General features: G+C 49.7%; 2 protein-coding genes across 2 annotated transcripts in view; one reads left to right on the top strand and one right to left on the bottom strand.

Annotated features, from left to right (window-relative positions):
* SF3A1 (splicing factor 3a subunit 1) overlaps positions 1–4,970 on the bottom strand; it is a 23,202-nt gene extending 18,232 nt beyond the window's left edge. The window contains exons 1-2 of the mRNA XM_023190695.2: positions 4,758–4,970; positions 1,229–1,350 (exon numbers count right to left, since the gene is read on the bottom strand). Coding sequence (XP_023046463.1) covers positions 1,229–1,350; positions 4,758–4,820 — 185 coding nt within the window. The 5' untranslated portion in view covers positions 4,821–4,970. The remainder of the gene's footprint in view (positions 1–1,228; positions 1,351–4,757) is intronic.
* The window catches only part of CCDC157 (coiled-coil domain containing 157), a 20,334-nt gene continuing 11,974 nt past the window's right edge, over positions 4,929–13,288 (top strand). Inside the window, exons 1-2 of the mRNA XM_023190696.3 lie at positions 4,929–5,160; positions 10,254–10,405. The gene's annotated coding sequence lies outside the window, so the exon portion shown is untranslated. The remainder of the gene's footprint in view (positions 5,161–10,253; positions 10,406–13,288) is intronic.

Raw genomic sequence — 13,288 nt, forward strand, 5'->3', positions numbered from 1 at the left:
TTTAATTTTATTAGGTTGGGAAAGGAAGGAACATCCATTAAATGATGTATACTGACTGAGACACTGCCTCAGGGGAGTGACGTGATCCCTGGAGCATGCTTCCACACACAAAGGAGCTGTCCAGAAATGCAGACTGATTGTGAAATCTCATTTTTACTTGTTTTGGTTTGAGACAGGGTCTCACTGTCACCCAGGATGGAGTGCATAGCTCACTATAGTCTCAACCTTCTGGGCCCAATTGATCCTCTTGCCTCAGCCTCCTGAGTAGCTGGGACCACAGGCCCACACCACCACAGCCAGATAACTTTTTATTTTTTGTAGACGGGGTCTCGCTATGTTGCCCAGGCTGGTCTCAAACTCCTGAGCTCAAGTTATCGTCCCACTTTGGGCTCCCAAAGTGCTAGGATTACAGGCAAGAGCCACAGCACCTGGCCTCCTCATTTTTAAATACTAGCAACAAATTGAGTTTTGAAAAACTTACTGTGAGGACAAACAAAACATCTGTAGGCTGGACATGGCCTGAGGGCTGCCAAAGGAATACCTTAAATACCCTAGAGGATGTATTGACTTTTGGAGTCAAGGGGCCATCAAAAAAATTCCATCTAAGGATGTGAGGGTAAGTATAGTGGGGAGAGACAGGAGGAACTCTGAGCAATTCCCATTCCATCTGAGGAGATGGCTAGCACCTGCACGGAACTATGGGGAGACATAGGAGGAACTTGGAGCAATTCCCATTCCATCTGAGGAGACAGCTAGCACCTGCGTGGAACTGAACTGCATGCAGCCTCATGACCTCGCTCCTCCCTCACAACAACTCTGAGATGGCATTTTGTTCCATTTTGCAGATGAGTCATTTGAGGCTCTTGGAATGTGGTGTTTGTACAATGAGAATAATAAACTCCCCTTTTTATTTTCCTCAGGCCAGCAGCTCAGGTACAGACACACACCATCTGTGACGAAGCAGCTTTCTGGGCATTTCCTCAGGCCAGTTTTGGAAGCAGAGGCTCCTGGTGACTACGGGGCTAAGTGTGATTCTCACTTTGGCTATTGCTATGCTGTGTCAGGGACACCAGTGCTACCTATTGCCTACCCCAGTGCCATGCTATGGTTTTTTATGAACTAAAAGGCCCAAGCCAACAATATCTCTTTAAAAACCTTTGTGCTCATTCAGTGCTGAAATCTCTTCATGCTGAAACCCACCTCTGACCCACCCAGGTAGCTCTGTTACCTGGCCACAAAGCTGGCAGTCTTGTCAACAATATTTCTGACCTCTGGAGGAGGGTAAATAATCCCCACAACCGGCTTAGAAGGTGCAGAATCCTCCTTTGAAGATGCTTCTTCTTCTGTGGGCTGTGAAAACAGGAAAAGAAATAAGGTTTTAAAGTTCCTGGTTCAGAGCAGGTTCTCCACTATCACACTCCTCTAGGATATCATTCAGAGTAGACTTTCACTCACAGACTTCGCTCAGGTTAGAACCCTCTGCTTCAGAAAAGCAGTTCTCTTAAGTTCACTGCACCTGCGGGGGCTGCTCCTGGGGACCCAGGGAAAACAGCAGCTTCCCTGGCTCCTCTCTAGTTGGACTGTCTCAGTGACACCAGGAATCTGCATTTTTACCAAATGCCCAGGTGATTCAGATGCAGGAACTCCGACTACATTCTGAGAAACCATGTTCCAGAATCCAGGCCATGTCTGGACTCCACGCACCCAGCGATGGGCTTGGCCTGTAATTTTTAATGATTGCTGAACAAAGAAATGGGAAACTATTTGCGGACAAATTCTTCTGCCCCGAATGCCCTCTCTCTTTGCCTCTACTCCACTGTCAACCAACATTCGATGCTCAAGTGTTTTGTGAAATTCCCACTGGAATGCTCAGCATTAACTATGCCATAAGTACCAATGTTTTTTCTCCAGCAGCTTCTTCCCTTTAGTAAACATAGAGTCAAGTCTCTTATCTTAGAAAAATGAAGTTTCTCCTCTGCCTCCATGTTCCTTTCTGCCGCTGCCTTCTCCCACCCCATCCTCTGGCAGCTAAACATCCTGAGTTCTCTTCAGTTTGCTGATCCCACTTCCCTGCCTCCCATTTGGTCCCCATTCATTTTAAGTGCTCTCGACAAAGTCAAAAACCACTGCCCGCAGCCATTATCTGGTCATGAATGATGACCACTCCTCCACGAAAACTCTCAACTCCTAGACCCCATTCTTACCTGTCTTCCCATCTTGCTCACCATTCCATCCAAGTTTCCTTCCTGGCCTATTTCACCTCCTGCTCTGTGAAGTTGGAGATCCCCGCTCCCGCCGCCCAATTCTGTTCTTGGTTCTCTTCTCAGTTTTGACAGTGTCCTCCACTTCCCCTCCTGCCTCTATACAATCTGGCCCAAATTGATGTCCCAGAACACTCTTGTGTACTGAACAGCTTCGGGTCCAGCTAACTACTGGGCACTTTCATCTCTAACCTCTTTCCTCAGGAATAGCTACTCAGTCATCTACGCCACAAAGTTGGGGCTCCTCTCTCTTCCTCAGCTTCCACACTCAATGATAATAACATTTTTTTAAATTATTTTTTATTTTTTTTTGAGACGGAGTCTTGCTCTGTCACCCAGGCTGGAGTTCAGTGGCGTGATCTCGGCTCACTGCAAGCTCCGCCTCCTGGGTTTACGCCATTCTCCTGCCTCAGCCTCCCGTGTAGCTGGGACTACAGGCGCCCGCCACCTCGCCCGGCTAGTTTTTTGTATTTTTAGTAGAGACGGGGTTTCACCGTGGTAGCCAGGATGGTCTCAATCTCCTGACCTCGTGATCCGCCCACCTCGGCCTCCCAAAGTGCTGGGATTACAGGCTTGAGCCACCGTGCCCGGCCGATAATAACATTTATCAAGTTGGGCACAATGGCTTGCACCTATAATCCCGGTGAGTCAGGAGGCTGAGGTAGGAGGATTGCTTGAGCCCAGGAATTCAAGGCTTCAGTAAGCTATGACTGCACCACTGCATTCCAGCCTGGGTGACAGAACACCCGGTCTCTTAAAAAAAAAAAAACTTTTATCAAGCACTGAGTAGATTCCAGGTATTTTTCCCAAGCACTTTAAATATATTAACTACTCTTTTTTTTTTTTGAGACTGTCTCTTGCTGTCACCCAGGCTGGAGTGCAGTGGCATGATCTTGGCTCACTGCAACCTCCGCTTCCCAGGTTCAAGCAATTCTCTCCCGAATAGTGGGGATTACAAACATGCACCACCACACCTGGCTAATTTTTTACTTTTAGTAGAGACAGGGTTTTGCCATGTTGGCCAGGCTGGTCTCAAACTCCTGACCTCAAGTGATCTGTCTGCCTCGGCCTCCCAAAGTGCTGGAATTACAGGCGTGAGCCACTGGGCCGGCCAAGTACTCTTAATATCTCCACATTACAGATGACAAAACTGAAAGATGGAGAGCTTAATGTCCAACTGGCAGAACCAGAATTCTAACGCACCACTCTGGTGCCTGCCCACCCCCTACCCTAATCTAGGCCAGGCCTTCAGCCCCTTGGAATAGCGTGACTGGCCTCCCCTCCTCCTAGTGACTCTCCACATGCCTGCCTACCTGAATTTCTGAAACACAAATGTCACTATTTGGCTTAAAACCCTCCCTTTTCTTCCCACTGTCTACAAGGAAAAGTTCAAATCCTAAGTAAGAATCGCCTCTCCTGCCACCACGCTCCTAAGTCTATGCTTCAACACTTGTTCATTTACTCTTGATCAGAGACACCGTTTGATTCTTACCTCAGTGTCTTTGTGCATATTATCTGGCCATTACCTTATTTTCTCCCAATGCCTGGGAAAATGCCAGGGACACACAGGTACTTAAATATCTGTGGAAAAGGCATGGCTTCTTCAGTCATGTCGCCCTTATTCCGAACCCAAAGCAATGATCAGCATATATGCTCAATAAATATTTGCTGGATGAATAAACGATGTTATTTCCCTTCCCTAGTCACCTACCTGGCAAACTCCTATTCCTTCTTCTAAAAGAAATCTACCTCTCACTCCCGTGGGCTTCCCTACCTTAATATCCCTTCTACTCCAGCAAGCAATGTTGGTTAGATTTGTACCTGAAACTTCTACCACAGGGCATATCACACCGTACTACAATGGTTTATACACATTTGAGATTCGAGAGGTTTATTAAGGGCGGGCTGACACAGTATCATTGACGGCCATCGGAACAATAAACATTTGGTGAGCATTCTCGTACATCTGTCTTCTCGTTAGCCTGTGAGCTCCCCGTGCACCATTCATTCCGGTAACGTGGGAGCGTAGTACGGTGTCTGGCTTGGGGCAGACACCGAAATAGATGCTGAGAATTCACATCCAAAGATGTACCGCCCAGGCTGGAAAACTGGGCATTACCGGGGAAAGACTGGGGCCGGTGGCCCCAACTGCCACAGATCACAGGATGGGCTGGATCAGCGCCTCTCACACTTACAAATCAATCACCTTATGATTTTGTTCAAATGTAAGATCCCTATTTAAAAGCTCTAGGGCGGAGACTCCACATTTCTAAGCTCCCGGCTCGTGCCGACGCAGCTGCTCCGCGGACCACTTTGAGAACCCCATTCAGGGCGGCTGGTTTCTTTACCAGAACCACCACCATAGCGCGGGAAGCGCGCAGCCTCCTGGGACTTGCAGTCCCTCCAAGCCCTTCATAGCGGCCAATTATTCCCGCTCAAGTAAGGAGCGCCCAGGCCCACACTCCGGCTGCAGGTTGAGGGGCGGGTGAGAGGTACCTGTTTGGGCTCGGTGGCCACGGGTGGCGGCGGGGGCACCGCCTGCACGGGTCCGGCCGGCATGACTGCTACGCTGAGGGCTGCCAGTCCGCCTCGGTGTCGGTGAGGGGTGCCGCCTCAAGACAGCCTCCCCTCTCGAACAGTACGACGAGCTCGCAAAATGGCGGCGGCCGAGCGAGTTGTGGCCGCGAAGGTAAGACGGACGCACTTCCGGGACCGCCCCCTCGCCGTGGCGCGCTTCCTGCTCCTCCCCTCGGGCACCGCGGCGTACGTCGCCGTTGTCAAGGCAGCGGCTTGATCGCCTGGCTAGAGGTTTCCGGGGATCCCGGGAGCCGCAGGCGCGCCGGGGGCAGTTCCCGGAGCCGATCAGATGCGGAGGCTGAAACCGAGACGCCGAAGACAGGTGAGATGTTCTACGTCACCCGCCGGACCCCCGCCGCACTCAGCTCGCGCCTCCTTTATTCCACAGGCCAGTGCCTCGCTCCCTTCGACACCGCCTTCCAAGAGCCCAGCTCCCTCCCATTGGCCTCTCATTTCGGAGAGCCCCTGTGCCCTCAGGCTCGCCGCCTCAGAGCCCCGCTTCCATAGTCCCTTAGTGCCCCCTTTCATTTCAGGCCCACATCCTCCAAGCCGCTCTTCCAAATCCTACGCCCTTAATTCCCTTTTCCCATAGGCCTGCCTTTTCTTGCCTCCACCCCCTGCCTTCCGTAGTCCCGATCTCAAGCCCCACTGGGGCCTCCCTCTCAAATCAAGGCTGCTGCTTTTTCTTTCTTTTTTGTTTTTTTCTGAGACAAGGTCTTGTTCTGTCACCCAGGCTGGAGTGCAGTGGCGCGACCTTGGCTCACTGGAACCTCCGCCTCCCAAGTTCAATCGCTGAGTTCAAGCAATTGTCCTGCCTCAGCCTCCCGAGTGGCTGGGACTACAGGCGCCCACCACATCCGGCTATTTGTGTGTGTGTGTTTTGTAGAGACGGGGTTTCACCATGTTGGCCAGGTCGGTCTCGAATTCCTGACCTCAAATGATCCTCCCGCCTCGGCTTCCCAAAGTGTTAGGGTCACAGGTGTGAGCCACCGCGCCCGGCCAGTTTTAAAATTTTTTTTGTAGGGACGTGAGAGGACGTCTCCCTATGTTGTCCAGGCTGGTCTCAAACTCCTGGAGTCCACCAGTCCTCCCACCTGGCCTCCCAAAGTGCTGGGATTACACGCATGAGCCATCACGCAGGGCTGCTGCTTTAGGCTTCACCCCTCACTCTCACAGGTGCGCCCCTGCAAGCTATGCAGCTCACTCCCCAGAGGCCTACCTCGAATCCTGCCGGCTTTCTCTCCCTCTCCTGAGATTCACCCCCTCTCTCCTTCCTCCCCTCCTCAACTCTGGAAAGCCCAGAGCTGGCTGGGAACCTGTGCCTGGACTTCAGTTTCCTCACCTGTGAAATGAGGGAGTGATAGGAAAGGTTGCTCTCTCAAGTCTTCCCTCTCCCCCGCACACATCGTAGCTGTGTGTCATGGTTGTTATTAATGTAGAATAATGATAGCTAGGATGTATTGGTCATTTACTGTGAGACGGATCCTGGGCCCAACACTTCATGTATTACATTATTTATTCCTTATAGCACCCTATTTACAAATGAGGACAGTGAAGTTTGGAGGTGGTAGAGTGGGAATGCAAGCTCAAGCCAGTCTTATTCCTCTACTAGTGCAGTTAGTTATTCTTTTGTCCTCAGTCCCTTCAACGTCCCCAGGGATCCAGGCAATTAACAATCTCATGTTTGAGACTGACATCTGCCACATAGCTGGTTTTAGAGTTTCCCATGTTTTCATGGTGGTGACTTTGAATCTCAGCAGTCACCGTGGCTGGGAAGTAGGCATCATTTTTACCAATAGGTTAGGGTACTAGTTCTCCGAGAAGGCGCTGGAATGTTGAACGGAAGTGTAGGAAAGGCTCCTGCTCTTCTCTGGGAGTCAAAAGTCTGCCTTGAGCCCCAGGAAATTGAGGAGAGGCAGAGATAGCTGCTGCTCCTTCCTAAGGGCTCAATTAGTGCAGTCACCTGTGTGTTCCTGGGTACAGTGCAGGGCTGGCAGCCTCAGACTGAGGGTTCCACTCAAGACCGAGGAATTACAGAGAGAGCTCATGTCAAGTGCTTTTTCAGTTGATATGCACGTAAGTACTTTTTTTTTTTTTTTTTTTGAAACGGAGTCTTGCTCTGTCGCCCAGGCTGGAGTGCTGGAGTGCAGTGGCACAATCTCGGCTCACTGCAAGCTCCGCCTCCTGGGTTCACGCCATTCTCCTGCCTCAGCCTCCCGAGTAGCTGGGACTACAGGCACCTGCCACTACGCCCGGCTAATTTTTTGTATTTTTTAGTAGAGATGGGGTTTCACTGTGTTAGCCAGGATGGTCTCGATCTCCTGACCTCATGATCCACCCCTCTCGGCCTCCCAGAGTGCTGGGATTACAGGCATGAGCCACCACACCCGGCCGCATGTAAGTACTTCTTAAACCATGCTTGTATCTGCATGACCACAATTTTCAGAAGAAGCAACATAAGGTCATCTTGGATTTTCCTGAAACTTGGGCATTTGCTGCTGTTTATCTGAACCAGGATCTAGTGGGAGTTGATATCCAAAATTGCCCCATAGGGCAGCTGTAGTTATTTGAAGGTGAACAGATCAGTGTTTCCTGGTGCCTTCGCAAGCACGCTTATGAATTCCAGGTGCTTTGCCACCTGAATACACTTCCTCCCAGGTTGGGGCTTCTTGATTGCTTTATTTCCTTCATGCTCTTTTCAGGAAGGAAACCCAGAATACTTCCATGTGTTATTTTGCCTTTGTTTCTGCCTCCCTCCTTGGAGACATAAAATCTCTTGGGCAGCAGTAGTTCATGAGGGGCAGTTGCCAAGACAACAGGAGTGTGGGATGTGGGCATGTGTATTGTGAATGTCAAGGGGGAGACACGTATCACTTGGGTGATATCCCGTGGGTGAAACTGGCACACACAAGCTTACCCCTTGCAGAGACCCTCAGATATCGTTGGCAGTTCCTGGAGGACAGGGCTCCTTGTGCCCTGCTGTGTTCCTGGTCTTGCCGCAGTGCCTGACATGGAACAGATACTCAGTCCTCATTTACTGAATGCACACACAGCATCCGACCCTCTGCGCCATCCAGTACAGTACCTACCAGCCAATACGGCTTTTGAACATTTGAAATGGTTTCTGGTTCAAATGGCCATGTGTTGTCAAACAGGCATTAGATTTTGAGACTTAATACCATAAAAATGTAAAAAATCTCCTTAATCATTTTATATTGGTATGTTGAAATGGTAACGTTTTGGGTATATTGGGTGAAATAAAATATGCTATTAAAATTAATTGACTTTTTTTTTTTTACTCTTTTTAATGTGTAGGGGAGAAAAAGTAGTATCTTTTCCTCACTCATTGCAAATTTAATAAAAGACAGATTAAAGTGGCTCACGCCTATAATCCCAGCATTTTGAGAGGACAAGGCCAGAGCATCACTTGAGGCCAAGAGGCCAGGACCAGCCTGGGCAACATAGCAAGTCTCTGTCACCTGTAGTCCTACCTACTCAGGAGGCTGAGGTGGGAGGATCACTTGAGCCCAGGAGTTCGAGGTTACAGTGAGCTATGATAGCACCACTGTACTCCAACTTGAGCGACAGAGTGAGACCCTGTCTCTAAAAAATAAATAAATGAAATAAAATTTTAAAAACAAATTAACAAGAGAAAAGCATACAAATGTATTTTATAAAAGTTTTCCCTGACATGGAAACCTTCAGAAATGAAAACCCAAAGAAACAAGGAGATCTGTGTTTTTATGGACAGTGTGCAGAATTATGATTGGTGGACCAAAAGGTGTGATCTGGAGGGGCACGGTAGCTCACACCTGTAAACACAGCACTTTGGGAGGCCAAGGAGGGTGGATCACCTGAGGTCAGGAGTTGGAGACCAGCCTGACCAATATGGTGAAACACCATCTCTACTAAAAATACAAAAAGTGGCCGGGTGCGGTGGCTCACACCTATAATCCCAGCATTTTGGGAGGCCGAGGCAGGCGGATCACGAGGTCAGGAGTTTGAGACTAGCCTGGCCAACGTAGTGAAACCCCATTTCTACTAAAAATACAAAAATTCGCCAGCTGTGGTGGCACGTGCCTGTAGTCCCAGCTACTCAGGAGGCTGAGGCAGGAGAATCACTTGAACCCAGGAGGTGGAGGTTGTGGTGAGCCAAGATCACGCCACTGCACTCCAGCCTGGGCAACAGAGCGAGACTCTGTTTCAAAAAAATAATAAAATTAAAAATAAAAAAATAATAAAAGGCTGGGCACGGTGGCTCATGCCTAATCCCAGCACTTTAGGAAGCCAAGGTGGGTGGATTACGAGGTCGGAAGTTCAAGACCAACCTGGCCAACATGTTGAAACCCCATCTCTACTAGAAATACAAAATTTAGCCAGGTGTGGTGGCACACCCCTGTAATCTCAGCTACTTGGAAGGCTGAGGCAGGAGAACTGCTTGAGCCCAGGAGGCAGAGGTTGCAGTGAGCTGAGATCATGCCACTGCACTCCAGCCTGGCCGACAGAGCGAGACTCTGTGTCAAAATAATAATAATAGTACAAAAATTAGCCAGGCATAGTGGTGTGCACCTGTAGTCCCAGTTATTCAGGAGGCTGAGACAGAAGAATTGCTTGAACCCAAGAGGCGGAGGTTGTGGTGAGCTGAGATTGCGCCACTGCACTCCAGCCTAGGTGACAGAGCAAGACTCCATCTCAAAAAAAAAAAAAAGAAAATGTATGATCTAATAGTAATAAATGAGGGAGGGCGTGGATTTAGCAAGGCCTGTTTGCTCAGATTCTTCTTGGTGTTCCTGTGTGACATTCCTCCCCATCTGGGTATCGGGCAGGGCACCTCTCACAGGAGGGTCTTCGGGGAGAAGGAGGGGAGAGGTCACAGACTGACCTTCCTGGCGGCCTGCTTCAGAGAAGAAGGATGAGGGGACGATGAGAGTGGCCTTCCTGCTTCTGCAGTTTTTTGCATTTCTAAGGTGCCATATCTTGGGGTAGCATTTCCTGTACCCCGTCAGTGGCTAGTAGAAAAACCTAAAATCCCATGTGTGGCTTGTATTATATTTCTTTTAAACACTGCTGCTCTAGAAGTAGCATGACCTGAGGACAGAGCAGAGATGGTGGACTCAGAATCTCAACTCCCTGAGAGACCTCGGGCAAGCTCCCTAACTTTTCAGAGCCTCAGTTTCCTCCTCTGTAGAAGTGAGGCAGATTCAGGGAAGTGGCACACAGTAGTTCTTCAGTCAAACCAGCACTACTGAAGAGTGCCCTCTGCTCAGGCTGGAGGCAGGCAGCCCACCTGCCCCTTCTCTCACCTCCTTCCTCCAGCCTGGAACCCCATCTCCTTCCTAGATAGCCTTCCACCCTGCTCCCAGGAAGCCCTGCCTGACTGTGCTTTCACTCACTGTCACTGTCATCCCTTCCTAGGGTCTGAAGAGCTACTCAGGGCCAACCCTGCACTGGAGACAGGAAGCCGGGCACCTGGATGAGCCTCTGACCCAGAGCCCTGGAGCCCACAGGCTCATCTGAGAACTAGACAGTCAGTCAGTCCAGCTCCACGGGCAGGCACCTGCACAGAGGTAAGGAGAGGGCCCCGTCCTCTGGGAGGTTGAAGAGTCCAACACCCTTCCCCTGAGTGCCTCTGAGCTTCCCAGCACCTGTGGGCACAGGCTGGCCCTTAGTCCTCTCAGCCCAGGTGACCAGGTCATACCACACGCTCACAGGGAGACAGGCTGCCAACCACAAATAACTTCGCAAATAATGATTCCATTCTGGCGGTGGTGTGTGCTGGGAAGAAAAAGAACAGGATGCTCTGAGAATGTGTGAGCATCGACCTGGGGCCCTGGGGAGTTTTCCTGAGGAGAGGACGTTTGGCGGGGGGGCCTGAGGGAGGTGTCTTATCTAGAAGAAGTTTGGGGAGGGGTGCATTCTGAGTGGGGAGACACTGAAGCTGGGGCAGGCCACACAGGGCAGGAGCCCCAGGAAGCATTCCAGTCTTGGTGCTGTAGAAAGAGAGGAAGAGGCTCCAAGCAGGGGTAGGTTGCCTTATTAAACAATCACTCTGGTTGCCATGTACAACCAAGAGGGACCAGGTGGTACAGGGCAGAAGGGAAGTGGCTGATCCCTCAGGGAAGCTCTGGCAGTGTCTCAGGAGTTGATAGGGTAGAAGCAGTGTCGATGGAGAGAAATGCTGGGTTTCCAGTGTGGTCTGGATGTAGGATCAGCAGCACTGGGTCCTGGGACATGGGGGTAGAGGAAAGAGGGAACTCAGGAAATGCCTAGGCTAGGGCCAAGCCAGGTGCACTCAGTGGGGTGTCGTTTTCTGAGATGAGGGAGGTTGGTGGGGAGGTGAGGTTTGGGAGAACAATTTTTCAGCCAGGCCTGGACTTGCTGGAGGCAGAAGGGGCCATGGCCTAAATGCTGCCCAAGCAGCCCCTGCTTCAGGGAGGTGTTAGTGCGAGGAGGTACTTCCTGCTACTGAGAAATTCACCAAGGACAAGGGGCCCCTGCTGGCAGGTGGAGAGGAGCTGGAGCTGAGCATCCGCATAGCTTCCTGACTCCCAGCAGAATACTGGATCTGAAACAAGCTGCCAACTCACACCCCAGCCCTGCTGGAGGGTGACAAGACACAGGAGGGACCAGGGCAGTGTCTTGCTTCTCCACTTTCTGAGTCAAGGGTCACAGAATGTTCAGATCACCACCTCAGATGTCCACAGGTGGCAGAAGATGGACCAGAAGCATTCTGTGTGGGCCGCAGGGGAACTGGGGAAGAACGGGAGCCAGGCACCCACACAAGACAAGGGTGGGCTTCGCTGTGGTTACTGCTAATAATATTATTAATAATAATAATAGTTAATATTGGTTGAGAACTTTTACTGGTGCCTTGCATTGGACCAAGCACCTTACTCATGATCCCTTTAACGCCTTCACAACAACCTAGCCTGCTTGGAGACAATGTCCCCATCTTATAACTGGGCCTCAGTGACTTCCCTGAGGCCAGGAAGGGGCAGGACTGGGATTCTCTGCATGAAAACGTAATAGCAGTCCTAGTGTTCAATAGATCAGTAGGGTGATTAGTTTATACTGATATATTGTACATTTCAAAATAGCTAAAAGAAAATAAATAGAATGTTTCTCTCTTTTTTTTTTTTGTAAGACAGAGTCTCACCCTGTCACCCAGGCAGGAGGGCAATGGCGCGATCTCGGCTCACTGCAGCCTCCACCTCTGGGTTCAAGCAGTTCTCCTGTCTCATCCTCCCAAGTATCTGGGATTACAGGTACCCGCCATCATGCCCGGCTAATTTTTGTATTTTTGTAGAGATGGGGTTTCACCATGTTGGCCAGGCTTGAACTCCTGACTTCAGGTGATCCGCCTCGGCCTCCCAAAGTGCTGGGATTACAGATGTGAGCCATTGTGCCCGGCCTCAAATGTTTCTTAGCATAAAAAAAAGACAGGCTGGGTGTGGTGGTTCTCACCTATAAGCCCAGCACTTTGAGAGGCCAAGCGTTTCAGAGAGGACTACTTGAACCCAGGAGTTTGAGACCAGCCTGGGCAACACAGTGAGATCCCATCTTTACAAAAAATTTTTAAAATTGCCAGCTCAAGATGTTACCCCACAAAAATAATAAATATTTAGCTGGGTATCGTGGCACATACCTGTAGTCCCAGCTACTTGGAAGGCTGAGGCAGGAGAATCACTTAAGTCCAGGAGGTTGAAACTACAGTGAGCTGTGAGGGTGCCACTGCACTCCAGCCTGGGTGACAGAGGCCATGTCTCAAAAAACAAAACAAAAGGAAAAAAGAAAAGACAAATTTAAGGTGATGGATATTCAAAGTACACTGATTTGATCTTTACAAATTATATATGTATTAAATAATCCTGAAACTATGTACCTTGAAACTATGGACATCTATTATGCATCAGTAAAAACAAAAATTGTTTTAAATATATATATAATGGGATTGAGTGTGGTGGCTCATGCCTGTAATCCCAGCACTTTTGGAGGCCAAGGTGGGTGAATCACTTGAGGTCAGAAGACCATCCCGGCCAACATGGAGAAACCCTGTCTCTACTCAGACTACAAAAATTAGCCAGGCATGGTGGCAGGCACGTGTAATCCCAGCTACTCGGGAGGTTGAGGCAGGATAATCGCTTGAACCCAGGAGGCAGAGACTGCAGTGAGCTCAGATCATGCCACTGTACTCCAGCCTGGGTGACAGTGCTAGACACCATCTCAAAAAAAAAAAAAAAAAAAAAATACATATATATAATGGTTTCCCTGTCACCAGAGTAACGACAATAGGTCTCAATGCAAGTTTTCACATTTTCCTCTCTTGCACTTTAGAAGTCAAGTGCATTTTAAATTTTCTTTGCGATTCTTTTTCTTTTTTTTTTTTTTTGAGACGGAGTCTCACTCTGTCGCCCGGGGCTGGAGTGCAGTGGCCGGATCTCAGCTCACTG

Source organism: Piliocolobus tephrosceles, chromosome 19, assembly GCF_002776525.5.
Source record: "Piliocolobus tephrosceles isolate RC106 chromosome 19, ASM277652v3, whole genome shotgun sequence".
In the NCBI taxonomy this organism is placed as follows: Eukaryota; Metazoa; Chordata; class Mammalia; order Primates; family Cercopithecidae; genus Piliocolobus; species Piliocolobus tephrosceles.